Raw genomic sequence first — 27651 nt, 5'->3', positions numbered from 1 at the left:
AAAACACAGAAGAATGTCCATAACAGCTTTATTTATAATAGCCAAAATTTAGAAATAACCCAAATAGCTGTCAATGAGACATCAATTAAACAATTCAAAGTGTTTTCATAGAGCAAAAAGGAACACACTCTTGATACTTAACGATATGGGTGGACCTCAAAAGCATTATGCTGGGCGAAAGAAGCCAAACACCAACAGGTATATACTCTGGGGTACCATTTATATGAGGTTCTAGAATAGGCAAAACTAATCAAGGGTTTTAAAAAGTGGTTGCAACAGTGCTTGTCCCGGTGGGGGTGGGGAGTAGTGAGGACTGACGGGAAAGGGGCACACAATCATGTTATGGGGTAATGGAAATGTGTGATGTCTTGATAGGGGTATGCAACACACCCAACTGTACACTTGAAATCTGTGTATTACACTTTCTGTAAACTATCCTTCACCCCGCCTATACATTTGAATCATCTGGGAAGTTTTAGAAAATATTGATGGTGGGGCCCACTCTCAGAAATTCGAATTTAAATAGTCTGGGGAAAAGCCTAGGCATTAGGAATTTTAAAACCTTTCTAGGTGGTTCTATGTGCAGCCAAGGTTGAAAACTACTGGGTTGAAACTTGCTGAATTCTGGCCTTAGGCATGTGAATCTAAATGGTGGGCCGAGAGCCAGTCCTAGGCAGGCTTACTGGCTGAAATTTAGCAAGCAGAGAACCATTTAGGTCAGTGAAGTAGGTATAGATCTGTATTATTGAAAAGGTCAGAACTGGTGTTGAGTAATTATACATTAATCTTGATGTCATTAATATAGCTAAATAATACCTTTTTTGGATCAAGCTACCACCGTTTAAAATATTTTGCCAATTGTAGTAAGACAGTAAGATATTGACATTACTGTGGTCTTTTCTTGTTTACAGTATTTGGTACACGTTAGATGCATAATACTTAATGACTGAATTAATGAGGTCCAGATAGTTGTCTCTATAGTGTTCTCATTGTTAAAATGGACTTGTTTTGAACCCTCTTTCTGAAGTCCTTTCTGTCTGGTGTCTTTTCCTGCTTTGCCTGCAACTTTTTTTCATTCTTTTAAATATCATTGCTTTTGCTACTATTGTCCCTTTCTTGAACCCCAGACATTAGGTTTAAAGTTTAAGATAAGGAGGAAATAGCTACAACCCACAAAATAGATTTTTCCTTTGTAAAAGGACCTACTTAGTCTGGTTTCCACCCCCCCCCCCAGCTGTTTTTCCAGTAGGTGACAGGGTTTGGCAAATGAATGAAAAAACTAATGTTTTCACACTCCTTGCTGTGGTCAGCACTATGCAGGGGATTAAGGCTGCAGTTTGTGATTCTAGAACACTTTCTTTTCTCTGGACAGTTAATGTCCCTGGCTTCATTGATGCCCATATGTGACTCACTGTTAATCGGCCAAGACATTGTGGGGCCTGCAGGGGACCAGTGGTAAATTATAGAGCTATTCCAAAGCCCCTATGAAAACTCCTGAGGCCCCACACTTTAAGAGAATCTGGGCCACCCAACAACTTCTTTGGACAGGGAATGAAGCTTGACTTGAGTACCATACTCTGCTCACCCCCCACCTGTCCCCTCAAAACAAATATCTACACACTCCTAAGTAGATTTTCTGGTTGTAAGTTAGCAAGTAGAGTTTTTTGGTTTAGAGAGCTTTTTTTAAAGTGTGTATACCTCTAAGGTTAAGACAAGACTAGCAGTCATTCTAATTTTATGTGAGTTTATTAAATCAAATATTCTTGTTATAATATCTTATTTGGAGATGTTATATACTAATGAAATGGGGGGGGGCAATTTGGGAATAAGTAGGGAGAGACAACTGAACAGAGAGGGCTTGAGCAGGCACAGGGCACTTTGATAGAGGTTCCTGGCCTCAGATTATAGGAAAAACCAAAGGTACGGTTTTCTGTAGTGTCCTCCTTGCCTCAGATGGGAAGTACTCACCTCCTTCTTTGGAACTACGATCCATATGTCTCTGCTTGCTGCTTTATCCAGGCTCAGGGACCCAGGGATGACAGGACAAGATAATCTAGGATGTAGAGGTGAAGAAGGTGCAGGGCACAAGGTAGCAAAAGGGACAAGCAGCAAAATCATGCACAGAGAAATTTGTGGTTGCAGGTGACCACACATGCATGCTTGTAGCTATGGGGAGACATGGGCTCTACGATATCATCTATACGTTTGCTTCAGACATTTCTGTATCTGGGTGTTTCCCCAGAATGCCAGAGGGTTCAACATGAGCATCCCGATGCCTGGACACCCAGTGAACTTCTCCAGCATCACCCTGGAGCAAGCCCGCAGGGATGTGGAGCAACTGGAGCAGCTCATTGAAAGCCATGATGTCGTTTTCCTGTTGATGGACACCAGGGAGAGCCGGTGGCTCCCTGCTGTCATTGCCGCAAGCAAAAGAAAGGTAGAGTGTGTAGATCCTGGGGCTCTCGTGTCTGGTTGTGACTCGATGTGCCATCACCCTGGAGGGAGATCTGCCTTCCCTCCAGAAAAGAGATGTGCTGTGTGTGACCTAGTGATATGGTGCCAAAAGGCTTCCACTGGCAGGTGCTGTCTTTGCCTCACACACCACCATCTAGTATAATAGGTATCTTCTATTTAATTTTCACAGCAACCGTTTGAGGTCCTCTAGAAGGAGTATTCTACTTACATTAAAACATAAGCTCCAAAAGGACAAAGACTGTCTCATTCACTACTGTTTGGTCAGTGACAACTTCAAGGGCTGACAATATCAAATGGTTAAATAAATCATGGTACATAAATGTGATGGAATACTATGCAGCTGTGCACAATTATGTTCTCAAAAACTAACAAGATGGAAAATGTCACATTATGTTAAATAAGCAAGATATGATATTGTATATATTTAATATGAATTGTTTATACCTGTAAACATATAAACATATCTATTTGGCGAGGGTGTTGGGGGAGGCAAGAAGAAGGGAGAAAGAGAGGGGAAGGAAAGAGAGAGAAAGGGAGAAAACAACAGGAAGAAATATCCAAAACTATTAGTAGTGTTTGAGCCATGAGATTGTGAGTGATTTTTTGTTTTCTTTTCTGGCGACCTTTTCTCCCCCCAACTTTCTGTATAACCAGAAATTTAGGAGAGTAAGTTAAATTACAACTAAGAGAAGTTCTAGTATGAATGAGAAAAAAAAGTGTCCTTAAAAAGTCTGTATGAAGGTTGATTGTATAGTGTGTGAATTATATCTCAGTGAAGCTATTTAAAAAAAAAAAAAAGCGTGTTGGGGCACCTGGGTGGTTTAGTCGGTTAAGCCTTCCGCTCAGGTCATGATCTCAGGGTCCTAGGATCGAGCTGGAGTCAGGCTCCCTGCCCAGTGGGGAGCCTGCTTCTCCCTCTCTCTCTCTCTCTCTCTCTCTCTCTGCCTCTCCCCCAACCAGTGTGTTCTCTCTCTCCCTCTTTCTCTCTGCTCTCTCAAATAGATAAAATCTTTTTAAAAAAATGTGTGTAGGCATGTTGGATGATAGCATAATGGTGGGAAGATGAGACTGAGAACTCTCAAGGCTTGGTTTTATACATTTACCTCTTACCAGCTAAGTGACCTTGGGCAAGTTATAGAAGTAACTACTCTGACTTTCATTATCCTCGTCTGTAAATAGGAAATGTGTGCTGGGAGTTTTAAATGAAACCAAATGAGATTATTAATGTTAATCACTGGTCAAGTGTTTTGCACTTAATAAATCCTCAATATTGGGTAGCTTTTACTAACACTGGCTTCTAGGCTCTAATTACATTCATATGCAAATACTTATAAAATAAATTTTAAAAGTTGACCAAATATGAAATTAGCCATGGCTTAAAATGTAAGTATCTCTTAACTCTAGACTTTTATTCCTTGAAACCCACAGCTAGTCATCAATGCTGCCTTGGGATTTGACACGTTTGTTGTCATGAGACATGGCTTGAAGAAACCTAAGCAACAGGGAGCTGGGGACTTGTGTTCTGGTCACGTTGTGGCACCTGCTGACCTCCTAGGCTCATCGCTTTTTGCCAACATCCCTGGCTATAAACTTGGCTGCTATTTCTGCAATGATGTGGTGGCCCCAGGAGATGTAAGTGAATTTCTTTGTACTTCCAAATATTTCCTACAACTGTCTTGCCCACTGGGGCAAAGAGACCCAACTCTTTCTTTTGTGACTATTTAACTATTGTCTTTTAACAAAGAGAAGAATTCTCCAATTTGGGGGTGACATTATCTCACCACGAGCCTTGATTGGCGTCATCAACTGTGTAGCTGTTCCTTTTTACACAGCACAAACACAGTGACCAACCATTTTTGTGGAAAACTGCAGGATAGACTGGTCCCCTCAGCACTGTCTCCTGTGCATGTATCATTGAAGAGAACATCAAGTGAGGGGTCTGAAGACCTGGCTTCCAATCCAGGCTTGGACACTGCCTTGTTGGGTAATTCCAAATAATGCTCGGAGGCCGCCTGTGCTTCTGCAGAATGGGGCTGGGTCCCATAATGTTGTCAGGTTTAGCAAGTGAAAATACAGGATTCCCAGTTAACTGAATTTCAGGTAAATAATATTTTAGTATGAATTTGTCCCATGCAGTATTCAAGACCTGCTCATATTAAAATAATATTCATTGGCTATCTGAAGTTCAAATTCATTTGGGTATCTCATATTTTATCTGCTAACCCCAGCAGAAGAGGAGAGAATAACCTGACTACTCACAGTGCAAGGTGGGTCAAATGTGAAAGGGCTCTGAACAGCAAGCAGTACACTGTTCAAATGTAAAATTCTATGGTGTTAATGCCACCACACAAGGCACGGTGTGTAGGAATGGTCTTTTATCAGAACAGATAATCATTTCCAGTGAAACAAAGCATAGGTGTTTCTGTACCCTTTCCTTCATTTTCCCCTTCTTTAAAAATTTGTTCCTCAATAACTCCTACCTCTTTTGGATGGCTGGCTTGCACGGCCTCCTCATATAAAGAAAAAAAGATAAATATTCTCCGTGTGAAGAAGAATGACTTGACGATCCCCATCAGTGGTGTTATAACATACAGCTGGTCCCATTATTGCATCGTTACCAACAAGTAGGATTAAGGGTCAATTGCAGTAAAGTTGTATCTGTTCATAAGGTGAAAATTTCAGTGTCAAAATTATCCGTAGCAACCTCTTAATTTGCCTAAAGTTGGAAGATTAGAATTTCTTTGGTTGCACTAATGAAGGCTTGTGTTTGGAGCCATGTTGTAGCAAAAATACTTGTATTTCAGCCCAGGGATCACTCTCAGCGTGGCATGATGTCCACACTGTGGGAAGCACACAGGAGGAGTGCAGGAAAGGCAGATTATTGCCCCACCTCACAGGCAGTCCCACAGTTAGAATGGCAGGGCAGAATCATTGGCACTATTCAAATGATTATTCCTCTCTGTCCCTCAGCTACTAAGCACAGTGGGGTTGATTTGAGTCCATTAAAAGAGCACGTGATGCAACTCCATATATGGGGCAATTAGGCCCCTAATCTTTAATTTGTTCACAACTGTTACTCCTTTTTATCAAATTACCTCATTTAGTTACCAAAGTTGTATATTTTGTTTTTCTTGGTACTTGCAAGAAGTGGTATTATTTGAGGCTGAATGTTCTTTGGCCACAGTGAACGAGCATCTGGTTATGTTATATAGCTTTAACATGGAGGTGGTTCATGCTTCAGACGGCACAACTGAGTGGACTAGAGCTTTGAGCACACATCAGTGATTGTTTTCCTCTAGTCAACCAGAGACCGGACCTTGGACCAGCAGTGCACTGTGAGCCGCCCAGGACTGGCTATGATTGCAGGAGCCCTGGCCGTGGAATTGATGGTTTCTGTTTTACAGCATCCAGAAGGGTGAGTTTACTGTTTAGAGATGGTCAATTAAACAAAGAAAGCTTTTTTGTATCCCTTGGCCTTTTCTCAGCCTGGCTCTTCTGAGAATTCTATTGCTCTTTCTGTCTTCAAAAAAACAAGGCCGAAAAACCCAGTCTGATTCTTTGGCTGCAGGGGGAACTTGTCACATGATCTTCGGGGCTACAACTCTGCATCCTTCTGGAATTGAACTCTCCTGGAGTTATTTGGTAACTGATGATAAGGAAGAAGAAACATTTGGTGAGAGCCTTAGGGACCTTCGTGCTTTTATTCTGTTAGTAGGTTTTGATCCCCTTAGTCCTGAACATTTATAAGGCAATACCTGAATCACATATGATAGAAATTGCATTGGTCTGTATGTAACATCTTCAGTGACTTGGCCAAATAGGACTTTATTTTGCTTATGCAGCAAGAAGCCTAGAGGCAGGCAGTCCAGAGTTGATATAAAAGCCTTGTTATGCCATCAGGGACTCAAGTTCCTTCTTATCATTCACTCAGATACCCTTAGCTTTTTTCCTTATGCTGGCCACCTTGTGGTCACAAGATGACTACTCCACCTCCAGTATTGCTTCTGTGTTGAAGTTAAGAATACATGTCAGCTCAGTTGAGGCTGCTCCCTTTTAAAGAGCTTTCTTGGAATACTCACCCATTGATTCTAACTCCTGTATCACATGGCCACCCTTTGCTGCAAGGAGGACCGGCAAATATGGTTGTTTTATCTGGGCACATTACCTCCCTGAATAAAGTTGTGATAAGATAGATGTGGAGAATGGATGTTGGGTAGGTGAGTAGCAGTGTCTGCACACTCATTTTTTTAAATTATGTATATATTTTATTTTATTTATTTTTTAAAGGTTTTATTTATTTATTCAACAGAGAGCCAGCAAGAGAGGGAACACAGGCAGGGGGAGTGGGAGAGGAAGAAGCAGGCTCTCAGCAGAGGAGCCTGTTGTGGGGCTCAGTCCCAGGACTCTGGGATCACGCCCTGAGCCAAAGGCAGATGCTTAACAACTGAGCCACCCAGGCGCCCCTAAATTATGTATATATTTTAAACCCCAGAAGAGATTGTTATATAGTGGTATTCATTATGTTTGGTTGACATTTTCCTTTTTTGTTATTTTCCGTTTCCTTCTGTATCTTTGAGCTTCCAGCCAAGGCTATTATCCTTCTGCCAGAAGAATGCCCTTTATTATTTCCTTTAGGAATGCTCATGACAAGATACTTCAGTTTTTGTTTGTCTGAAAATGACTTTATCTTCATATTTGAAAGATAATTTTGCTGGGTATAGAACTGAAGATTGGTGGTAATTTTCATTTAGCACATTGAGAGTATAATCCTGTTGTCTCTGGTTGCTTTTGTTGTTGTTGAGGAGTTGAGTGTTTATCTCACTTCTCTTCCCTGATACAGTTTGTTTTTCTTCCTTTTTCCCTGCCCTTAGTTGCTTCTAAGGTTTTCTCATTGTCCTTGGTTTTCAGAAGTTGGACTATGATACACCTACTTCTGTATGTATTCTGGTTGTGTTCTCTAGTGCTTCTCGAATCCATGGCTTGATGCTTTTCATCTGTTGTGTAAAATTGTCAGCCATTATCTCTTAAAATATGGCTTCTTCCCCTTTCTGTCTTCTTTGCTTTTGAGTCGTCAGAATCAACCTACACCCTTTTCTGTATTTTCCAGTATTTTGTCTTTCTTTGCTTCAGTCTGCCAATTTGTTTTGGCTTATCTTCCAGTTTGCTAATTCTTTCTTCTTCTGTGTCTAATATGTGTTAAACCATCTATTGAGTTTTTAATTTATGTTTCAGTTATAAAAGTTCCTTTTGATCTTATTTTTTACATTTCCTAATCTCAGCTGAAATTGTGATTTTGTTCTTTTTAATTCCTTGAAAACCTTTAATTATGTTTTTCTTTTAAGTCTTATATCTCCATTATCTGGATCTCCTGTGATTCTGTTCCTCTCGTCTATTGGTTTATTTTTTGTTTGTTTGTTTGTTTTTTGGGCTTTTGGTTATGTATTGTCTCCTCCAATACCTGGTATTTTTTCTTTTTTTTAGATAAAACCTTTTGATTACGGAAAATTCAACATATATGAAAGAAAAAACATATGTAAAATAATAAACCCCGTTGTATAGACCACCCAGCTTCAACAGTTACCAACATATGGGCCATCATCATTTATCTATATAGCTATCCACATTTTTTCTCTTCCCACTGGTTTATTTTAAAGCAAATCCAAGACGTAGCAGGTCATTCATATAAAAATGTATCTTTTTAGTATGTATCTCTGCTACTTTACATATAAAAATAAATTAAAAGTAATTCCTTCATATTACCTCATATCTAGTTTTTAAATTTCCCCAATTTCTCAAATCTGTTTGGTTATTATTATTTTTTTTTTGCTTGGTTTTTTTTGACTGACTACTGGACATTATATTATATATGAAAAATTGCAGAGATGATGTGATTTATATTTCCTTCTGGCAAACTGCTAGGTGTATAGATTAGCAGTCCTAGAATACTTAAGTCCAATTAGGGCTTGTCTATTTCTGATTCACTCTTAGTCCTAGGATGCAACCCCCATTGGCCCCAACCCAAAGCTTGGGATATTTTTCATGATTCCTCCTTATTGGCAGACCTCAAGCTGTAGTTTTTCCTTCCAGTCCATTTGTCTGTCCATATAACTGTTCAGCTTCTGATCCTATAGCCACTGCTTTTGGAGGTTGGCAATCACTTTATGACACAAAGTTCCCCTTGCAAATGCCTTGTTGACCTCTATGGGCTTCTCTTCTTTCACAGATCTTGGCTCTGCAATTCTTCCCTACTTTGGTATCTGTCATGCTTTCAAACAAAGGTTTTAATACTGTATCCAGCTTTGTTTGTTTTCAGTGGAGGCTTGGTCATGACTACCTAGCCTACCAATGCCATTCCAATTAAAAAAATTTTTTTAATTAAGTACTCATAGTATACTAGCTTGCATGTGAAAATAGAAAAATGAGCAAGCTGCTATGTTTTGTTTCAACTTGACCTTGGCTTTAAGTAGTCTAAATGTTTATCATACTGTGTATGTGTTACATTAAAGATACAAAGGTTAGCACAGTTGTAATCTGGACACCCTATCTGCTCCAAGCAAGAAGTCTTACTTAATGACCTATAAACAATAGAATGAATTCATCTTGTAATAAATAGAAGTGAGATAAAATTAAATTAATTTCAAGAATAGAGCCAGTAATTTTAAGAAAGAAAGAAGGAAAGAAGAAAAAGACATGAGAAGGGGTAGGGGAAAGAAAAGGAAACGAAACAAGGAAAAAAGTAAAAGAAAAATGGTTAAAGTTTTAAGATTTTCTCTCCATATCTGCCCAAGGCTCTGCTGCCAAGTGTCAGCTAGCGGAGGCAGACTGAAGTCATGTGGGTATTTACACCTATCTGACAAATACACTGTAATTTATTTTATCTGTCAGACACTTAATATATAGTGCTTACCTTGTGGTAGGCACTGTTCTAATCACTTTGCAAGAGTAACTCACTTAATCCTCATAGCAAACCTATCAGAAAACCTACCTGTCCCATGTTTGAGGGGCAAATTGAGTCATAGGGAGGATGAGTTGCTGGAATTCACACAGTTGGTAAGTGGTAAAGCTGGGCTTTTGCTCGAGACAGTGTTGCTCCAAACTCTGTTTTTAATCATCCCGCTATGCTGTTTGTAACACAGGCAGGAGAGAATTGAATTTTTGAAAGACTTATTTTTCTAATTCTCAGAAATTAACATTGAATGTTCTATTTTATGACTCAAGAATTTTTCTACATAGTTGAAAAGATGACCTCTGTACAACGTTGGTAGCATACATAGCTGGTCTAGTTGTAACACAGTTAAATGAAAAGAAGCAGCATTTTTTTTTTTTTACACTTCCTCTCATCTCTGTCATCCCCCTGGGCTACCTCTGCCTTCTAAGTGTAGTGTGGCCTCTTGGAGAGCAGATTCTGCCATTCCTTGACACTGGCCCCTCTGTCTGCGTTGTTCGCCCTGGTTGTAGGCTGAAGCCACGTCCTGTGTCGCATGTCTTCTGTGCCATAAGGGAACATCACAGGAAGGAGTGCATCCATTCTCCTGACCAATTAATTCCTCGCTGTTCTATCTTCTTCCTCCATTTTTTTAGCACTCTTGTCACCTCAAGAAGTTAAGGGTGGAAAGTTTTCCACTTCAAAATTTCAGTGCAAAAACGTGCCCATGTTTTTTAACAAGACTATCTCAGAGTAAGGGAGTTAACATTAATCCGCTTATCATGTGCCAAACATTGCGCTTGGCAGTTTAACCTTTCCCTAACTTATGCCTCATAATGGTCTTATTCCTGTTTTATAGTTAATGGACCCAGAGCACAGAGAAGTTAAGCAACTTGCCTGTGGTCATACGCTCTGACCTTTCTGACCCCAAAACTCAGGCATTTTTTGTGTGTGCTCTTCCGCTTTTCCTTCCATGGAAATTAGGTTTTCGCTAGCTCGTGCTCTTGCAGGGGGCATTTTCGATTATCCTTATAAATCTCACATGGCCCCCCTCCTGATCATCCTCACAGATGTTAAACATAAACTTTTATTAAACAAGCACTTCTAATTGTTTTCTTTTTTCAGGGGCTACGCCATTGCCAGCAGCAGTGATGACCGTATGAACGAGCCGCCAACCTCTCTCGGGCTTGTGCCTCACCAGGTTGGTGATTTGGAAATGAAGTCATAATTCTGGACCTGGTCCCAGTGGTGCAGGGGGAACATATTTGGGGTCACTTCACCATACCATCGGCTCAGCCCGCCATTTTCCACCCTCCTTATCCTCCAGCTGCCTTGAGTTTCAGTAGGAGTGCTTTAAGACTACCTGGCAAGTATCCCATTCTGCGGGGATGGTGATGAGAAATCATGAACAAACCGATCACCCAGAGTCTTGGATGCATTTAGCATGTTGACTAGAGGTCTCGTAATGGAGAAGCAGCAGCAAGAACATACTCTGGAATTGGTCAGATGACAGTTTAAATCCTAGCCCTGCAGTTAATTAAGATGGCCTTCCTTGGCCAAATCCCTAAACTTGTCTGAGCCCTTGTTTTCCCTTCTATAAAATGGAGACAGTAATACCGCCCTCGTGTGGTAGTTGCAGAGATCAGAGATGATGGGTGCAAAGGGCTCAGCAGTGGTGCCTGGCGTGTCATAGGCCCTCAGTGAAGGATGCTTGTTATTTTTGTTGCTGTTCTTTATTATTGACTCCCTAGCCACATAAAAAGCCTTATGGGCATGCATGGGAAAACCATTAGAAGTGTTAAAAAGTAGGGCTTCTTTTCAGAAAAAGAATCCGAAGTGTCATGAGGAAGATCCATCCCATAGAGAGGGAAAGAGAAAAAAAGTGCTGGAACGAAAATTTCAGATTTATGTTGCCTTGTCACTAGTTTTTGTAACTATGTTTTTAGAGGAATGAAGACGTTTTCCAGTCTTATTTTCTGGAAGTCATTTCTCTAGGTGCCATCTATGTATTTCAGTGTGTAAGAGGAAGGCTGTCTCCACACGGGAAGTGGTGACAGTGCCCGACAGCCCTGTTGTGGTTTGTGAGGACAGGCTCACAGCTGAGGGCAAGAGCAGGGTGGCCCACTCAGCCCACATTGGTCTCCCCTTACCTCCCTACCTTCTGCCTCCTGTCTTCTAGGATAGCCCTATCGTTTTCCAGTTGACGATTTGAATCAGAAGAGGGGAAATTATTTGCCCACGGTCACAGAGAGGTAGTGGATGAACCAAAACGTGCACCTCAACTTGGCACTCCTACTGGTGCTCTCTGTGAGGTGTTATGAGTGAAACTTCCCCGGCCTGCCCATTGGAAGTGTTGCCTTCCGGTCGCTACTCCAGCCCTCCGGCACTAAGTCGCCCATCAGGCACCTTGTGTTAGGTCACTTACCCTCCTGGAGCCTCAGTTTCCATATCAGTAAAAGCAGGTGCCTTACCTTGTGTCCAGGATTATGTCTGTGATGAGGCTTGTAAACCATAAAACATAGTGCAAACGTGGCTTTTCTAGTCTGTCTCATACAGACTGTGTGCCACTATGTGGCATTTATTTGACATGAATGTGTTCATCTTTCTACAGAAACATTTCAGGCAGGACCCAACAGACACTGTAATAACCCTCCATCATAAGAAAGCTGTCCTCTAGAGCTGACCTCTGCTATTTACACTCCAATCTCATTCGAATCCCTACCCATTTCCCCTCTTCATACGTCTCTGTCCCTTTCCTCTGACCTTGAGATGTGCCCTCATCACCCTTACAGATTTCGTACTGAGAAGGGCCTTAATTAAATTTTCAGTCATGCCCCTGCACTTCTCTCCTTCTTTAAGTCCTTTATGTTAAATCATCGCAGCTGTAGTTTTCTTAGTGCTGAGGCCAGAGGGCAAAACAGTCTCTTTATAGAAGGGGTCCAGTGTCAAAATGCATGTGCCCATGTTTTTAAAGTACTATGGCAACTAATCCCTCTCAGTGTCATTTACCCCCATTGAGCCTTGCAATTGTTTGTCATTCACCAACTCTTCTAGTTCTTTCTCCTCGTTTTCAAATGTCTGAAGGATTATTTTGGTTGTTGGCCATCTCTTCATTTGGTCTTTTCAAAGGCTGAAGAATAACCCAGCCATATATGGGAAAAGCCCAGTGCTTGTGTGTGATTAGTTGCTTACATTATTTCAAGTTTCAAGCCTTTATTTTTAGCTACTATCTAAAAAAGACAGTGGAGAAAGAACTTTAAAATTAATCAGGGTTGTGTGGTTCCTATTTATAGGCTTTAAATTTCTTCCTCTTCTTCTTCTTCTTTTTTAAGTGGAGTGAGTCCATTTATGCAACTGTGTTTTGATTAGGAGAACATCGTTTCCACAAAAACACTGGGCTGTGTTGCAATGCCCTGCTGCAGACTCAGCACTTCCCTCCTCCTCTTCCTGGCTCTCCAGATTTCCTCTTGGAGAGGAACTTGGTAAACCCCTTTGTGTGCCTTGCATACAGAGAACAACCCGTGAGTTCCCTGGGCTCATTTTGTTGTTGTTGTTGTTGTCGTCGTCGTTGTTATTGTTGTTTTTCTGTTCCCCAAAGGAGAGCGTGTGTTAATTGGCCCCTGTGGAATGAGCTGGAGTAGAAAAGTGATAGCCCTTGGATAGGAATCGCAAGGCCCCCCACCAGCAGCTCATTGTGTAATCTGGAGAAAGTTGCTTAACTTAGCCTGTGGGCTCTGTGTCTCTGCTTTCCGTGTCAGACTAGGGAGGCCTGAGGATGACTTAGTTGATTTGCCTGTGGGACCCCAGGCAGAATTTAGCAGAATTTGGCCCATCCAGAGATTGGCCAAGTGCAGGAAAAGGCTTGATTAGGCCCTAATATTCATGATCGTCAGCCTGAAAAAAAGTGGACTGATTTTTGAAAACCATGAGAACACCATTTGAAGGTAAGAAACTAGGCTTATGGGTTTATTCTTTTTAAAAATGTCTGGCGCAGTGTACATGGATGGGATTCTGCAAGCAGCCAGCAATGAGCATAACCCCCTTTTTGTCTGGATAAAGTGCTTCAAATCCTACAAAGCATTGAGTATACAACTTGAATTATCACAAAATAAACACCACTCATTTTTTTAAAAAGATTCATTTATTTGTCAGAGAGAGAGAGTACAAGCAGGGGGAGCTGCAGGCAGAGGTAGAAGCAGACCCCCCACTGAGCAGGGAGCCTGATGTGGGGCTCAGTCCCAGGACCCTGGGATCATGACCTGAGCTGAAGGCAGACGCTTAACCGACTGAGCCACCCAGGCGTCCCAATAAACACCACTCGTGTACCCAGCACACAGATCAAAATAAAGTGTTATCAAGCATCCCCAAAGCCCCTTTCATGCTTCTTCCATCTATTATTGTGTCCTTCCGACACAGAAGCAAGCATCCCTTGACTCTCAACACTGTGGGAGACTTTTGTCTAATTTTGAACTTTCTGTAAATGAAATCATACAGTATAGTATACTCTTTGGAGTTTGGCTTTTGTAGAGAGAATTTTTTTCATTGTACATCTTAGCATAGTATTGTTCCTTCTGCTCTCCATCCAGTGGGATCTTACAAAAAAAAAAAGTTGTCTTTTCCTGGCTGCTGGGGTGGGGGCTGAGTTCCATGAGGTCAGACCCTTTTCCTGGTTCTTTGGTGCGAGGCACAGCTCAAGAGTTAGGAAATATACAGGCCACTCCTGATATCTCCAGGAAGTTGGTTTGCAGGTTCCTGAGATATCCTGAATGTGACGGAAATTGGCAGCCTGCGGAGCTGCTGATCATTTGACTGGACCTCCCTCAGAAAATGAAAAACAAGGTGGCAATACAACAGTCCTCCAAACACCACGGTCATTAATATAGCAGTCAGCTTTTATCCCACTTGTGGACCAGGCAGTTCACATTTTTTGTCTTTGGGTGAATGTACTCTTGGCTCTGAAGTACTGATGAATAAAGTCCCTGAATGTGTATGCCCTTCCTAGGGGTTTGGACTTGCCAACCCCATGGTTCTCTTGGGCTCTTGAATTCTTTCTTTTAATTACTTTCAGAAAAGCAGAACAAAGGCGGAACTAGGGCAGGACCCTGGGAGAGACCTGGCCTGGGAAATCTCTGAGACAAGTTTGAGATAGAACTCGGGTCCCTAGCCATGCCTTGGGTTGCTAGTTATCTGGCCTGTCTGCACAGGCTATGCCCCCACAAATCCTCAGGCCTTTAGCTTTTAATAAGCTCTCTTTACTTTGCTCAGAAATGCTTATCGCAGTGTGCCTCTAGGGATATGATATGGATGGACTGACTGCTGAGGAAGGAGATTAAGAAGATAAGCAATAAAAGCCCGTTTCCTGAGATGTAGCCCAAGAAAGGGAGTCTCCTTCCCCCTCTCCGTATCAGATGCTATAGTTTGTGACCTATCCATCCTCCCAGACCCCCTTTCATTCAACCATCCCTTCAGCAGATGATGCCCAAACACTGTGCCCAGCACCGTGATGTTCAGAGAAGTTCAGTAACTGGCACAATAAACCGTTCGTATTTATTTCCATTTGCTTTTGGAATCATATAAGTTGATGGATATACCCCAAGCCATTTGGATGTGGTGGAACCTCATTCCAGTGGGAGGCCCCTGAATAGAAGGAGGGATCTGGGTACAAGATCTGACAATGTCTATGCTTTCTGTTTGGGGCCTAGAAGAAGAGAGGGTGATAGGCCTTCCTTGGTGCATGACAAAGGGGATGAATTACACCTAGTGACAGAGTTCAAATGTGTCTTAGAGAGCATCTCTTGTCCCAGAAGACTTGGGCATAAGTTTATCAGTTCAAGCATGTTACTTGTGCCCCACGAGTTTTGCTCCCCTGGTGAGGCCGTCCTGTTTGAGAGGTCCCGTGTGGGAGGCAGCCTATAGGCTTTGTGATCATATAGATCCGATTAGAACCCTAGGTTTGCTTCTTAATTACATTTACATCCATTCATTCTTTAGCTCCTTTTACAAAAGATCTGAGGCAGCTCTTGTCACTTGTTACTGTGTGGCCTTGGGCAGGTTACCAATCCTCTCTGAATTTCATGTTTTTATACAAGTAAAATGGGGATGATTATATAATAAACTCTTGGAATTAACATACAGATTACATCACATTTACTAAGCACTAGCACAGTTCTGGGCACATAAGGGATACTAGTAAATGTTGGTTTTATCTTTCTCTTTCACTTTTAATTAAAATGGTAAAATGCGCTCTCCTAAAAAGGGAATTACAAAGAATCTTCATAAAACTCTGGAAGCAATGAGTGCATTGGGAAGGATTGTAAAGAATAGCTCCATTCTGCAGGATTTTTCTAAGAATGATGCTGGCTCATTTACAGCTCAGTTCTTCTGTCCCCCGGTGACTCCAGTCCAATAACGAGAGGTAGATCGTTGGTAGTCACCAACACCATTGTCTGAAACGAAGATGACTGTGCCGTGCCTAGGGTGTTGCAATTGCCCAACTCCCCATTTGGGCATTGATTTTGATTAAGACTCTTTTCAACATCCAAGAGTCATCTCTTGGAGTTTGGAGTTCATTTTTATTTATGCAAACTCCAAGCTCTGGAAATATTGCTAGGTCTGCCGGAAACTGGTGTGAAGTCAGCGCAGCAAGCTCAGTTGTGGCCACAATGTACCCGCTCAGCATGGCTGTTTGTCTGCGACCATCGGCTCTCCGCTTCCCATGAAGGCAAGGTGGGCTTAGAACTTAAGCTGATTTTACTCAGCTTTGATGTACACACCGCTGGCAGTAGCCCAGAAGGGAAGCAGCCCCTTTCTATTCCTGATCTATTTATTTTGTAGCCAAGTAAGCATAAATGACTGAAGATAATTTCATTCACCCAGGCCTTGATAGCCACCAGCTAGGTATTGAGTTTTTGTTTTTTTGCAGGACTTTGTGTTTGTTAGTTTAATTCCTGTGGCCTTCTTTTTCTTTCCTCCTTTCTTTTTATCTCCCCTGTGCTCTGCGGCTCTCTTCCCCAGGCTTTTCAGTCAGAAGGAACAGAACTCAGATTCCTGGCTTTGCCACTGGGCGGTTGTAGAACCTTGGGCAAGCCACACTACTTCTCTGAGAAAGTCACAGGATGGTTGCGAGGGCAAATTGAGATAAATGTGTGAAAACACCCAAGAGCACAGGACACAGGGATGGCGCTTAACAGTGCTCTCCTCCCTCTCTTCCCATTTTCCACATAATTTTATTCTAAGACATGCCTTCCCACACAGCTTGCAAGGAGAGGAGGGAGCACCTGTTTATGCAGAAGGGAAAAAGGTGAGGGGTAAGCACTGTAGGGGAGGCATAGAAGAGGCGGAGAAGATGGGTGAGAAGGGTGCTTGTGAGTTTGAGGACCTGCAGGGCTGCAGATGTGCCTATAACACAGGGCTGGGAAAACACAGTGGAGGGGGTCAAGGGGGTGAAGGGGAGGCAGTCAGGATCGATAGGCCATTTGAAAGGCTTGGATCCTCACCCCAGGGGCAGCAGAAAGCCAGTGGAAAGTAATGAGCTGGATATAACATGGTAAGATTTGGCTGCTGTCTGGAGAATGGACTGGAGAAGATCTGAGCAGGTCTGGGTATAGACTTGGAGTTGACTGGCTTTAAGTGGAAGGTGGCCTAATCCAGGGGTTCCCACGTCTGGCTGTGCCATTTCAGAATCAAATTTCCCATCCCTCTTCCAGATCTACTCAGTGACAGCCTCCAGGGACATTAGGCATTTGAGAACTTCAGTCTGTTAAAAAAAAAAAAAAAAAAAATGGCTTCTTTGTGGCATCCTATGGGACAAAGTACATTACTCGTCAGGTTAACACAGACCAAATCCTGCTCTTTGAACATGCCTTTGAGTTTTGTGCTCCCACCAACCCGAGTTCTGTTTCCAAAAGGACCCTTGACACCTTGTCCCCAGCCCACGCCTCCAGCCCAAGCAGGTGTTCTTGCCTGTGAGCCTGTGGAGCTAATTAGGCAGGGCACAGGTGTGCCTAATAATTTGGGGCTGGGACCTCCCGCTGTCCTGCAGGGACAGCCAGGAGGGAGGCAAAAGAGAGTTTAAAGGCCCTGGTCTGAGGACTTTTGCATATCTCCTCCTGGTTTGTTTTACTTCTCTTGGTGAAGGGAACTTGTCCTTCTTACAAGGCCCTGTTAGCCAAAGGCAAATACCACCAGTGCCTCACTGGTGTTTGACAATGGGGATTTCAGCTCAGGCTGCTTTCGTCCTTGATGGGGCCTGGGGGCCATGAGAGCTGAAGGAGCCAAGAAACCACAGCTAATTTCTTCTAGGTTCTGTCATTCCCAGGTGGGCTTTTAAATATTTGGGGGTGGGGGGTAGCAAAGATACATTGTAGAGCTGGTTTGTGCATGAAATGTTTTTTTTTCTTAGGCAACACAGGAAACTGGATGCTGGAGGTTATTTTGAGGACGAGGGGGTTGGAGGCAATAGGGACTTAGACTTTTCATTTTGTGCCTTTCTGTACTATTTTGAAAATGTTAAGATTATAAACAGTTTTTAATTACCTCTTTTGAGGTATAATTTATATATGCTCATTTAAGTGTGCATTTTAATGAGTTTTGACAAGTGCATACACATATATAACCAGCACCCCAAGTGAAATGTAGAACATTCCCAGTGAACCCCAAAATTTCCTTTCTGCATTTTCCCAGGTAATGTCCCCACCCTCAGCCCCAGGCAACCACAGATCCGCTTCCATATGGGCCATTTAAATTTCTTATTATTTTCTGTATTAAGAGGAAAAAAACTTAATGTGAATTTAAAAAATAAAGAGTGTGGGAAGGAGGCAAGGTTTGGCCCCTCTAAGGAATCTTACAAGGCCCGGAGCTAGGTAGAGAGGCATGTGTGTTTGTAAAATCTGCAGTTTTCCCCCCTCAGTATTCAGAGGAGGCCATTTAAAAGGAAGTTAAATAATTAAATATTTTTTTAAAAATACGAAAATGGGAGTAAATATCCTGTTGTAGCATGGGTCATTGTTGTTTGCTCTTTTGTTCTCTGTCATTTGCTTATTGTTTTTATTTGTAGGTAGAGTTAGATTTTTAAAAGAGCTGTTTAATGCCTACCCTCCTGTACAGAAAGATTGATAGTAAATACTAGTAATAGAATAAGACTACAGTAAACTGTGTGCAGTCCCAAAAGTTAGAAAATTACCTTGAGCAGTGTCAAGAGGCCTTACTTATTCCTGTGTGGATGGAGAAATGACTTTAATATCCTTTCATAAAGCCTTTTCATTTGAATGTTCTTTTAGATGTGGGCAAAATTAGGTAGGTGTGGTGGTGCTATTTTTAGAAAACGTGGAAAGAATGGGAGCTTTGCTAAAAGCTTCCATCTGTTTTCTGACCTCTTAACAGGTGATGTTGAGTGGTGTAGAGCAAACCACAGGAAGGTATAAATAAGGTTGGTAACTGAAAGCTCCTGTTTCATGTGCTTGCCTGATGAGAATCACCTGGGGCTCTTGTTAAACATACAGATTCTCAGGCCTTACTCCAGCCCTTTCAAGTCCAGTTCCAGGGGATTCTTCTTTCTGCTTAGACAAGTTTAGAAAGACACTGAGCATAGTGCTGCACATGCTTTGCACACTTCTAAGTAGGAAGGTGATGGTGAGTTTTTCCCCACTCAAGATAAGCACAAATCCTTAGAACTTCTTGGATTGTGAATTGGGGACTGATTGGCCTCTTAAATAGGTCTGAATGTACTTATTAGGATTTCGCATAAGGTACCTGCATTTTAGATAGCTCTACGATTTTTATGCATGTTGAAGGAAGGTGCTAAAATTTTAAGTAGCAACCTCTGCTCTTTAAGTTTTATGCATCTCTTGTAAGATTGAGGGAATGCGGAGCATCTTGTGCAAATTCAGTGCATTTTTTAATACTGGGGATTTAAAACATTGTTGATGGGAAAGGGCTTCAGATTGCCTGGAAAATGTGAATGGTGCTAAGTTGAAGTTTTTCTTGTGGTTTATTTGGGAGTTGTTTTCTTTGTATAGTTCAGATATGAATAATATGGTAGGCTTTGGGGTGTTTGTGTTTTTCTCATTCATTCATTTCATAATATATAGTCTTATAAGCATATCGCCGTGCTGTGGGCAAATGCAAATAGTTCAACTTGTGTCTTGCCCTTTAAAAGCAAGAGAAATAAATATTTTTGTTAAGTGTAGCACACAAACTGATTCCTTTTTTTTTTTTTAATTTTTTAAAAGATTTTATTTATTTGACAGAGTAAGCATGAGTTGGGGCCAGAGGGAGAGAGGGAAGCAGGCTCCCTGCTCAGGCTCCCTGCTGAGCAGGGAGCCCAATGCAGGACTGGATCCCAGGATCCTGGGATCATGACCTGAGCTAAAGGCAGACGCTTAACTGACGGAGCCACCCAGGCGCCCCATGATTCTAAAATTCATACGGAAAGGCAAAGGACCCAGAATAGCCAAAATTATCTTGAAAAAGAACAAAGTTCTAAGACTCACACTTCACCAGTTTCAAAACTTACTACATAGCTGCTATAATCAAGACAGTGTTGTACTGTCATAAGGATAGATATATAGATCAATGGAATAGAAATGAGAATCCAGAAATGAATTCTTAAATTTATGGTCATTTGATGACCATTCCATTGGGAAAGAATAGTCTTGTCAATGAAGTGTTGGGACAACTGGATTTCTACATGCAAAGGAATGAATTTGGACACTTATCTCACACCATATGCAAAAGTTAACTAAAAATGGATCATAGACATAAATGTAACAGCTAAAACTATGAAACTAGAAGAAAACATAATCCTCATGACCTTGGGTTAGACAATGGTCTCTTACGTATGACACCATAAGATAAAGCAACCAAAGAAAAAATAAATAGGTCTTCATGAAAATAAAAAGTCTTGTGCTTAAAAGGACACCATCAAGAAAGTGAAAAGATGATGCACAGAATGGGAAAAAATACTTGCAAATCTTATCTGAAAAGAAACTTGTATCCAGAATATTTTTTTTAACTCTTAAAATTCAACAGTAAAAAGAAAAAAAAATTTAAAACTTATCTAAGAATTTGCATAGTCATTTCTCCAAAGAAGATGTACAATGGTCAAGAAGCACCTGGAAAAATGTTAGGCATTATTAGTCATTAGAGAAATGCAAATCACACCTCAGTGAGATACCACTTCAGACTCACTAGGATGGCTGTAATCAGAAAGACAATAACAAGTGTTGGCCTTGTAGGCAGGAATGTAATATGGTACAGTCACTTTGGAAAACAGTTTGGCAGTTCCTCAGAATGTTAAACATACAGTTACCATGTGACTCATTGATTCCTAAAATAATGGGAGTTATTGTATATATCCAATTTTGTAGATACCCAAAAGAAATGTCCAACTGATGAATGGATAAACAAAATGTGGTATATCTACATATATTGGAATGTTATTTGGCAACAAAAAGGAATGAAGTACAGACACAGGATATAATATGGATGAAGACATGCTAAGTAAAAGAAGCCAGCCTTGTATGATTCCATTTATAGGAAGTATGCAAAATAGATGCATCAGTGAAAACAGAAAGGATTGGTGGTCGCCAGGGCATGGGGAAAGTGAAGAATGGGGACTAATTGTTTATGGGTTCTGCGTTTTTTTGGGGGGTGATGAAATGTACTGAAATTAGATATTGGTGATAATTATATTCCATGAATATACTAAAAGCCTCTGAATCCTATACTTTAAAAAGATGAATTTTATGGTACATGAATTATATTCTACTAACCTGTTGGGTTTTTTTTAATGATTATTACACAAGGTATTTGATGATAAATATCAAAAAGAAGGATTTCATGTGATGGAGACATTATCTCTAAGCTTAATGGTAGGTAGATGAAGGATTTATGAAAGGTGTGTTTGCATTGAGTGGCTCTTAAGGAAGATGGAGATTTGGCTATGTAGCTGTTTCCAAAAGGAAGGGTTCTGAGTCACAGAATTTAGCATGAGTCAAGGTCAGGAACTCAGCTTAGTAGCTGTATGGGGCCTGTGAGCAGATTGAATTTAAGACGTAATTAGAGGGTGCCTGGGTGGTTCAGTTGGTTAAGTGTCTGCCTTCGGCTCAGGTCATGATCCCGGGGTCCTGGGATTGAGTCCTGCATCGGGCTCCCTGCTCAGGTGGGAGTCTGCTTCTCCCTCTCCTTCTGCTTCTGCCTTCACCCCCAACCCCCGACCTGCGCTCTAAGTAAATAAAATCTTAAAAAAAAGAAAAAAAAAAGACAGAAAGGCAGTATGGTCCCAGATTAGTGGGGGGATCTTGACTGCCAGCATAAGGAATTCTCTGCCGTGTTTGTTTCAGCTCCAGAAAGTTGATTAAAAAGTGACATACCCAGGAGCTGTGTGTTAGAAAAATGCATCAGTGGCAGAGTATGGCATTATATGGAAAGGAGGGCGCTCACCCGTGGAGATACCCATTAGGAGTCTGATGCATTCTGTTTGAGAAGAAGGCTTTCCTTTTTAAAGTTACCTAAAACTAACTTTGAGCTCTGGGCCTTCTGATACCAACTTGGTGAATTTGAAAGGCCTCACACACAGATGTTATTTTACTTCATTTCCTGGGAAAATGAATCACAGTTTCCTAGTAAAGAGCTGTCTAGGGGTGCTAAACAATAGTGTGTGGCCCATGCTTGGCCAATCCATTCATTTTGGTTCCTTTTTCTTCTGTTGCTCACCACCTGTGTTTTTTGTTTTTATATTTTTCTTTCCTGCCTTCCTTCCTGTTCCTAATTTGGTCTTCTGTCTCCCTTGCCGTCAGTTTTACCTCCCATCTGTAGTCATGAGACAGTTTAGCAGAGAAAATGACCAATATTTCTTTATACAGCATAAAGCTTGATATTAGATGTAGGAGAAAAAAGAATGAGGAAAACCTTGTGAAGCCTATATGGACACATTCACATAGGCTATATCAATGAACATTTTAATGGAAAATGTGCAAAATATGGTCACATTTTTGAGGAATTTAATATAAAAATATATATAATATACACATATATAATATGTACATATATTATACACATATATACATATATGGTATACATATATCAAATATAAAAGTAACTGAGGCACGACCAGGCTTTGAGAATTCTTTTAAGCCTCTAACTTTCCTAGAAGTTTGATGTCTCCTGTTTTGCTGTCCTGAATAGCAAACTTAAACCCTGATTGTGCCTCCAGTACTACATAATTAAATGGTCGCCACATTCCCGAGATTTAGGGAACTAAAAGATTGTCACATTTTCAGAGGCTCACAATGAGGCCGTCTAACTAATACCAGCTATTTAATTTATCATTTCTACCAAACACTCTTTTGATCTTGGATTACACTGAAAAGGGTATTTACAAGATAGCCATAGCCATGTCTGTCCAGGTTTAATTTTCCAGTACGAACATGCAGTTAGACTGTTAGGTGCAGTGTAGGCACGAAGATGGAGTTATCCCAATGCAGAGGAAGCTTTTTTCCGTAAAGAATGTGTTGATTTTACTGTTTTGTTTATTTTGGGGGAGTGTTGGGAGGGTAGCTAAAGGCAAGAAGGGTATGTGGCTGGTTCTTTTGCTCTTTTCAGGTGAGACTGTTAGTTTGTGTTGAGACCTAGTATTGAAGACAAACGTGTGATGTCCTGAGAGAAAGGGAGGAAGGAGGGTAAAGTAGGAGGAGGGGGCTGGACTGTGTTTGGAGTCCAGACTCCTACTTCCGAATCTTAGCTCTGTCACTTTCTGTTTTCCTGAGCCAAGTTGCGTCACCTTTCTGAGTCTGAGTTTTATCAGCATAAAATGGGGACAGTTGGGAAGATCAAATAAATTAACTCATGAGAGGATTCATTCACATTGTCTACTTGTACAAATGCCAAGTCCTGTGGAGACTTCATGGAGTTTACCATTCATATCTTTCATAATATGTTAATGATCTACACAACAGTTTAAAACTTCCCGTTTGGCGTAAGTATAGTTCTGGAAAGGTATAATGTTCTCAGTAAATTACGTAAATCATAGTTTTTGAAACCTGGTTATAGCTGATACCCTGAAAATGGCAGTCAGTTGTAGTCCAGAAGTTTATGCTCGAGGTGGCGCTGTTTCCCCATAAATTTGGTGATGTTTTGCATTTTTATCCCTATCTATTCCAAGTCAAGCAAATAGCTAGATATATATTTAGAACCGTCTCTGCCTGGCAGAGTCCCCAGGCCTTCTCCCTGCGATGCCCCACCCAATATCATATTCTGCATGTACACACTTACCCATATTCACTGTAACTTGTGTATGACAGTTGAGTCATCATAAACTAGTTGACCTGCTAGTATTTTTTAAGACATTTATCACAATGATACTTTACAGTGTAGTGCTTTCTTTTTGTATTTTGGATTTTTTTTAGGTCTCAAATACATGGAAAGGTTCTTAATGGAATAAAAGACATGTAATTCTTCCTCAAACTGATTATAGTATAAGGAAAAATATCCATGTGCACTTCATTTTTGCTAGTAATCTGTGTCAAGACCACCATATTACTTCCCACTTCTTGTCAGAAACTACAAATACATTTCACAAGTATGGGCATTCTGAGCTTGATGGCATTTGTTCTATTTTTTTTTTTTTTTTAGATCCGGGGATTTCTGTCACGGTTTGATAATGTCCTTCCTGTCAGTCTGGCGTTTGACAAATGTACAGCTTGTTCTTCCAAAGTAAGTCATTCTGCGTTTGAGGGACTTGTTTTTAAAAATGCACCTATCACCCTTACCAGCCAGAGGCACCGGGACTTTTTTGAGGGGGAGGGATGGCATCTAAAAAACCAGAAGGGATTTGTCATTTATGTGTGTTCATTCTCACAGGGAAACCAGCCTGAGCAAGTTTGACTTACAGTGTACAAAGAGAGACTGAATTAGATATTGTAGTTCTGTATCAATACTGGTATCACAATAATTTTGGCTTGAATGTGAATTTTACTAGGTTTTGTTCCTTCCCAGAGGTTCCTTGCTCACATGGACCATCATAGAGCAATTTTTAAGTGTTCCTTAGAAGAGGGGGGCTACCAGGCAGTCCTCATGGTTTGTCTTTTGGAGATCTACATAATGACAAAAAGTAAACAGAGATTAGGGGCCCCAGCTAGGGAGCCCATAAAAGGGCCCCTTCAGCTTTGATCTTTCCAGAGGCTCTAAAAATAGAGCTGGTATGTCCTCATTGTAATGGGAAACGGTTGATGTATCTCAAAACTACAGTGAGGGCATCTGATTTTTTTAATAGGCCTAGAGATAGTCTGAGGTATTTGTGCCTGTATACTGTGTGTTTATAGCTAATTTTCTTTTGTATGCCTCGTTAAGCCATTGATGGCCAGTCATTTAACCTGGGCTTTTAAAACTCAAGCTTCTTAGTAAGATTTTCATGTTCAAGTGTTATGCAAAATAGTATTAGGGTCATTAATCCCAAACTCTGGCCTCTCACTTCTAATTCAGGACTTCTTTGCCATGGAGCCTACATCTGGCAGTATGGAAGGGTTTGAATTCTGGGGAAATTCTCTCCACTCTAAGTTGATAAGCTTTTTTTTTTTTTTTTTTTAAACTTTACGTGGTCATATCCTGTGAGAAAGCACAATCCTAACCAGTCTAAAAACTTAACTCAGATTTGAGAGTGCTGATAAATGATAATTTTAGGTGCTGAAATATTGAGAGTAATTTTTTTCTTCAAACAGTTAACTAAGCTGTTTTATCATCTTGCATCCCAAGTGTCAGCGTTGAGATTTAAAGTTTACCATTTGTCAGTAGTTACCCACAAGCTGGTTCTTTTTTGTCATCTCTCTGAGATATCCTGGCTGTTCAAGTCAAGGACTCAAGGATGTCTACTTCTGTCTTCACAAACACAAGCTTTAGGATTATATGCTTTTTAGTGAGCACATTGTATTTTTCTTTGAAAGGCTGAGCTAATTGGTCTCAGCATAACTCGGCAGTATTAATTTTCATACTGGAGTCATTTGGCCCAGGTGCCAGTCTTTCTGTGGCTTTATGTAGATCAGGCGTCTCAATGAAATAAAGATAATTGGGTTCTGTAAGTGAAATGCAAACACTGACTCTTTCTTGTTCTTTTTCTAATTAAATTAGCCCTTGAGATACTGTTTATGAAAGAATCACAAGCATACCAGCTAACTGAGGTGCCTTCTATTCTCTGGAAGAGAATCGCTTTGCATTTTTCTTTCACACTTATTGTAAGCATTAAACTAAGTATAGGTATCACTTTTTCGTTAGCGAAGTTAATTCCTCTTGGTGGTCATTCTGAGAGTCCTGCTTTACATAAACATGCTGGACGATTTAATACAAACTGCCTTGGATTTTAACAGCTGTGCTATTCCCATAGCGATCACTTTTCATGTGGTCTGGGTATTAAATTTCTTTTGTGCTGAAAAGGTTGCTTCACTGGTGCACGTATTTCCTTACAGTAGAAACACCGCATTCACTTACTTGGCTAACTTCTTTATTCGCTTAGGAGAATGTCATTCTCTATTATCTGCAAGCCCAACATTAATACTTTGAAATGACAAATCCAATTATAGTTTCATCTCTGTGCATGTGAATTTTTCTTAATGCATACTTAGCATAATATTTTTATACTGAGTCATATCATAGTTGTTATTGTTTCAAAAAGATTCTTTGGGGCTAAAAATGACTTTTTAAAAATTCTCCTTTGATATCCATGAAGCAAGTTTTTCCTTTGGTAGTTTTGGTATTTTTGCCCTTCCCCCCCCCCCCAGGACCAAGGCCATACTTGTATCTAATTTAACACAAATACAGACAGAAAGATAGGGAAGATAGAATAAGCTCTGCTGAGTACTAATGCTCTGTTCATTTCCATATTTATATATATGTGTAGACCTTTTATGAGGCCTGAGGTGGGAAAGAATACACTTCTCTACTGTGTCCGGGAAAGCCGAATCGTCTACACACAAATTGTTTCTTATCTTGTTTGGTTTTAACTTGGCATGTAGCCAGATGAATTGTTCCATCTTACAGAAAAAATACTGAAGAATCTGGAGGGAGGAGGGTTGTGAAGAGGCATTTTCATTCCAGTTTCTATTTATTGTCTTACAAGACTTTCTTAAAATGATGGTATCTGCCACAGAATTTCAAAAAATCTTATTTGAAGCTATATGAGTTGTTTTTCTAAAAAGGAATTTAGAGCCAACTGAAGTTTTTATGGATTGCTACCAGAAGGGAAAATAGAATTTTAAAACCAATATTCTTGAAGGAATTTCTCATAATACATTGAATTAGTTATTAGTAGCCTTACACTAAACATTTTGGGGGAAGTTCGGGTATTTTTTTGGTAACTTTGTATTTGATACAATTTTATACTTACAGAAAAGTTGCAAGAATAGTACAGAGAACCTCCTTATACTCTTCCCAGGTTGATCAATTGTTTGCATTTTGTCCCATTTGTATGTGTGCACACTCCCCTTTCCCCACCTACCCTGCTTCCTCCTCCCCACCCTTCTCTTTTTCTTACAACTTTGAGAGTAAGTTGGAGACATTGTGGTCCTTTGCAACTAAATACTTCAATGTGTATTTCCTAAGAAAAGGATATTCTCTTACCCAAACACAATAGATTTTCAAATTCAGGCAGTTTAATGTTGCCACAATACTATTATCTAATCCACAGCCTATATTTTAAATGTTGTTATTTGTACCAGTAATGTTCTTAATAGGTTTTTTTCTCCCAGACCAATTCAGGATCAAGCATGTGTTTAGTTGTCATATCTCTTTGGCTTCCCTCAATCTAGAAAAGTTCCTTAGCCTTTCTTTGTCTTTCTTAACCTAAATATGTTGATATTTTGCCAGTTATTTTGTAGCATTTCCCTCAACTTGATTTTGTCTAATGTATCCTTATGACTAGAGTCAGGTTATGAAATTTTGGCAGAACGACCAAAGACATGATGACCTGTCTTCATGTTAGGAGGCACATGATGTATTTTATCCCCTTTGGTGATGTTAATTCCCCCTTCCCATATTTGTAACTACCTTGCCCAACCGTGAGAAACCTGGCTCTTATTATCCTACATGTATCTACTCACTTGCTCAAGTCTAGAATACACTGAAAATAGTTTTAAAATTGCTAGCTCAGGGGCACCTGGGTGGCTCAGTCATTAAGCTCCTGCCTTTGGCTCAGGGCGTGATCCCAGGGTTCTGGGATCGAGCCCCACATGGGACTCCCTGTTCTGCTGGGAGCCTGCTTCTTC

At 40.7% G+C, this 27651-nt stretch overlaps 1 protein-coding gene across 6 annotated transcripts in view; it reads left to right on the top strand.

The window, feature by feature from the left end:
• The window catches only part of ATG7 (autophagy related 7), a 233446-nt gene that overhangs the window by 55448 nt on the left and 150347 nt on the right, over nt 1-27651 (top strand). For all 6 annotated transcript variants that reach the window (XM_008697881.2, XM_008697877.2, XM_008697880.2 and 3 more), the window contains 5 exons: nt 2243-2437; nt 3904-4107; nt 5775-5890; nt 10526-10601; nt 24032-24112. In XM_008697881.2, coding sequence (XP_008696103.1) covers nt 2243-2437; nt 3904-4107; nt 5775-5890; nt 10526-10601; nt 24032-24112 — 672 coding nt within the window. The remainder of the gene's footprint in view (nt 1-2242; nt 2438-3903; nt 4108-5774; nt 5891-10525; nt 10602-24031; nt 24113-27651) is intronic.

Source organism: Ursus maritimus, unplaced genomic scaffold (genome assembly GCF_017311325.1).
Source record: "Ursus maritimus isolate PB19 unplaced genomic scaffold, ASM1731132v1 scaffold_14, whole genome shotgun sequence".
NCBI lineage: Eukaryota > Metazoa > Chordata > Mammalia > Carnivora > Ursidae > Ursus > Ursus maritimus.
The sequence above is the reverse complement of the archived record's forward strand: the minus strand, read 5'-3'. Positions and strand labels throughout refer to the sequence as shown.